Source organism: Antrostomus carolinensis, unplaced genomic scaffold (assembly GCF_000700745.2).
Source record: "Antrostomus carolinensis isolate BGI_N321 unplaced genomic scaffold, ASM70074v2 scaffold23627, whole genome shotgun sequence".
In the NCBI taxonomy this organism is placed as follows: domain Eukaryota; kingdom Metazoa; phylum Chordata; class Aves; order Caprimulgiformes; family Caprimulgidae; genus Antrostomus; species Antrostomus carolinensis.
This window is the reverse complement of record NW_010325658.1, coordinates 7,299-10,963: the sequence shown is the minus strand read 5'-3', so window position 1 is coordinate 10,963 and position 3,665 is coordinate 7,299. Positions and strand designations below refer to the sequence as shown.

Below are 3,665 nucleotides of genomic sequence, written 5' to 3'. Positions count from 1 at the left end.
TTGTGTTCTGTTAGTCCACAAGCGCAAGATCGAGGGCGGTGAGGAATATTTAAATTAATAAACTTAATTGGCATTTGGATATGCCACTGGGCTATTCCATATCATATCACATCATGTCCAGTATATAGTGAGGGGCTCTTCCTCTCTTGCTCTCTCTGGCTCTCGCTCAGGCTCTCGCTCTTCGGGATTGCGGTTTCGGTTCGGGATTGTCGCTCCTCTGGGATCGTTATCTGGGAACGGGCCGGTCTCGGTCAGTGGGTGGTGAGCTGTTTAATATCAATATTATTTTAAATTTTCTTTTATTTCAATTATTAAATTGTTATTATCTCAATCTACGAGTCTGCTCACCCTTGCCCACCAATTCTCTCTCCTATCGCCTTGGGGAGGATTGGGTGGGTGAATGGCTGTGTTGGCTCCTGGCCAAGTGCTACCCCAGTGAAACCACCACAATAGTCCATTGATGTCAAAACAGCTATTTTTTTTTTTTTTAATTATTAGTGTTTGGGGATTTTAAACAATTTTTAACTGTTTTTTTTACCTGTTAGTGTGGCAGAGTTTGGACTGTAATTTGGTTATGATTTGTGTAATTGTGTTTCTTCTCTTGCAGGAAATACTGCATTACATGACTGTGCAGAATCTGGAAGTTTGGAGATCATGAAGATGCTTCTCAAGTATTGTGCTAAAATGGAAAAGGACGGTTATGGAATGACTCCCCTTCTGTCAGCTAGCGTGACAGGGCACACAAATATTGTGGACTTCCTGACCCAGCATGTACAGACCAGTAAGGCTGAGCGCATTAATGCTCTGGAACTTCTAGGAGCAACGTTTGTGGACAAAAAGAGAGATCTACTTGGTGCTTTGAAATACTGGAAGCGAGCTATGGAAATGAGATACAGCGACAGGACTAATATCCTGAGCAAACCTGTGCCACAAACACTAATTATGGCTTATGATTATGCTAAAGAGGTAAACAGCTCAGAAGAGCTAGAAAATCTTATTGCAGACCCTGACGAAATGAGAATGCAAGCACTATTAATTAGAGAACGTATTCTTGGCCCTTCTCACCCAGATACATCCTACTATATTAGATACAGAGGTGCTGTCTACGCAGACTCTGGAAACTTCAAGCGTTGCATCAACTTGTGGAAATACGCTTTGGACATGCAGCAGAGTAATCTTGATCCGCTGAGCCCTATGACAGCCAGCAGCTTACTATCATTTGCTGAGCTTTTCTCCTTCATGCTGCAGGACAGGGCGAAAGGCCTGCTAGGTACTACTGTCACATTTGATGATCTCATGGGTATACTGTGCAAAAGTGTTCTTGAAATAGAACGGGCCATGAAGCAAACCCAGTGTCCTCCTGATCCAATACAGCTGAACAAAGCCCTTTCCATCATTTTGCATTTAATTTGCTTGTTGGAGAAGGTACCTTGCAGCTTAGAACAGGAGCATTTTAAGAAGCAGACTATTTACAAGTTTCTTAAGCTTCAGCCTAGGGGGAAGAATAACTTCAGTCCGCTTCACCTTGCTGTTGACAATAATACTACATGTGTGGGTCGCTACCCAGTTTGTAAATTCCCTTCTCTACAAGTTACTGCTATCCTGGTGGAATGTGGTGCTGATGTAAATGTCAGAGACTCTGATAACAACAGTCCACTACACATTGCTGCACTGAACAACCATCCAGACATCATGAATCTTCTTATCAAGTCAGGTTCACACTTTGATGCCACCAACTCACGTAAACAAACTGCTAGTGATTTGCTGGATGAGAAGGAAATAGCAAAAAATTTAATCCAGCCCATAAATCATACTACGTTGCAGTGTCTTGCTGCTCGTGTAATAGTGAATCATAACATATGCTACGCAGGGCACATCCCTGAGAAACTAGAGAACTTTGTTTTGCTCCACAGATGATAGTGTGGAGTCCCAGTCTGAAGCACGACTTGGTGATGGTATTTTCCTTGAGCACTGTTGTGACACACCAGCGTTCCTTTAGCTTGCTCCATCTTGCTCTCGTTGGCTGAAGTGTTGTTAGTATCAGATCTGCAGAGTTGGTTACCCAGTATTTAATATGAAAATGCCATATAATATATTTTGTGCATTATTTAGAAATGTAATGCCATATTTAGACTCTTAAAATTGTCTGCCAAAGGCTTGTCTGTTCTGGTCTTATTTGCCTGTTGGGTGTTTGGGACTGAATTGAGTGTTTTCCACTGATGTCTTTTTACTGTAACTGTTATGTGGATTTTATACAGTTGTAAGGTCATCTTTTTTGGTTTTGCTTGAGCGTTTCTACTCTAACTCTATTCTTTTTTTATGGACTCATTGCTAAACTGTACAAGTTGTATGGACTTGTTAACATTTGCAACTACCATAAGTGCTTTTATCTTCTCTATGCACTGGCTTAAACATGACTGTTGTGTGTGAGCATATTTCTATGCAGCACTTGGCCAATTTTAACTTAAATGCCAGTTTTGTTTTGCAGTTTGTTTGGAGCTTTTTTTTTGAGAATGGTGTCTTCCTAGCATGATGAATTTTGGAGTTACTTATCAGCTCTCCAAACTTCGGTTTGACTTTTTTGACTGCTGTAACTGAGGTTGCTTTCCTTTTGATCCTCTGGAAATTTGTGAGAAGAAAATGTTGCTTTTTCTCATTGTAGTCCACTCGAACTCTAAATCTGAAAATCATTTTGTTGCACCATGCAGTTAGGGGAAGAGTCTTCGTTATGTACAACTGACATATTCCCCTTTGCAGTATGTCTTGCTTGTGCTGGTTACATGACTAGATGTGAAGTTTGCTCAAAGTTTAACCTCAAACTTAATGATACACTTTAATGAGAAATAGATCAAATGTATGCTGTAGTTTAAAATTTACAAATCAACTTTAGCTACAAAAGAAACTAAAGCATGTTGGTGGCATGATGCTTATCAGACCAGATCTAGACATCATCTAACATATTAAGTGGCTGTATGCCAGGGTATTGGAAGTTCTATAGCAGTGTCCTTTTTTTCTTCATTTTAAATATCTTCTTTATAAAGAACTTGCATGGCTTTTTCATCTCTACTGTGTCAGCTATACTTAACAAAAAACAGAAGTTCTGTTGTGTATATAGCTCCTAATTAAAGTACCTATTTTTATAATATTTGCACAACAGCTTAGCTTTTACAATGGAAAGGGCTCTTTTGACTTGATAAGAAATCTATAAATGAAGATCATAAATGTGAGTGCGATTCAGGTAGTTAATATAATTCAGCACTTTACTGTTGATTAATAGTAGAATTTATTATGGCACATTAGCCCTGCAAATGTCTTAAAGTGAAATTCATTTCTGTTGGATAGAATACAGTTCACTTGCAAGTTCAGTGGTCTAGCATATTGGATATTTTTGACTTGATGTTTCATTTCAGTGGTGGGCAGTAGGTGCACTTCTGGGGTTCTTGCTCCGGAATTTCAACAAGTTGATTTAGGGCTTTGTCAGTGATAGAGATATTTAGAAACCAAAACAGTTAGATAAAGGCAAAGTTACTTTAGGCGATTCGTTTTTATTTTTATTTTTTAAGTTGATGTTGGAACATTTTTGTTGTTTGTGAATTAAGCTGAGGAAGAATGTATCTGGGGAGCACATAAGAATAGTTCTTCCTTGGTTTTGGGCTGCTTTGGTT

At 39.2% G+C, this 3,665-nt stretch overlaps 1 protein-coding gene across 1 annotated transcript; it reads left to right on the top strand.

Annotated features, from left to right (window-relative positions):
- Positions 1-600: 600 nt before the first annotated feature.
- On the top strand, positions 601-3,144 carry FEM1C (fem-1 homolog C; the record flags this gene model as incomplete). Its single annotated transcript, XM_010171318.1, has 1 exon — positions 601-3,144. A coding segment is annotated over one exon (1,317 nt), but the record flags the coding sequence as incomplete, so codon positions are not given.
- Between the last annotated feature and the right edge of the window lie 521 nt (positions 3,145-3,665).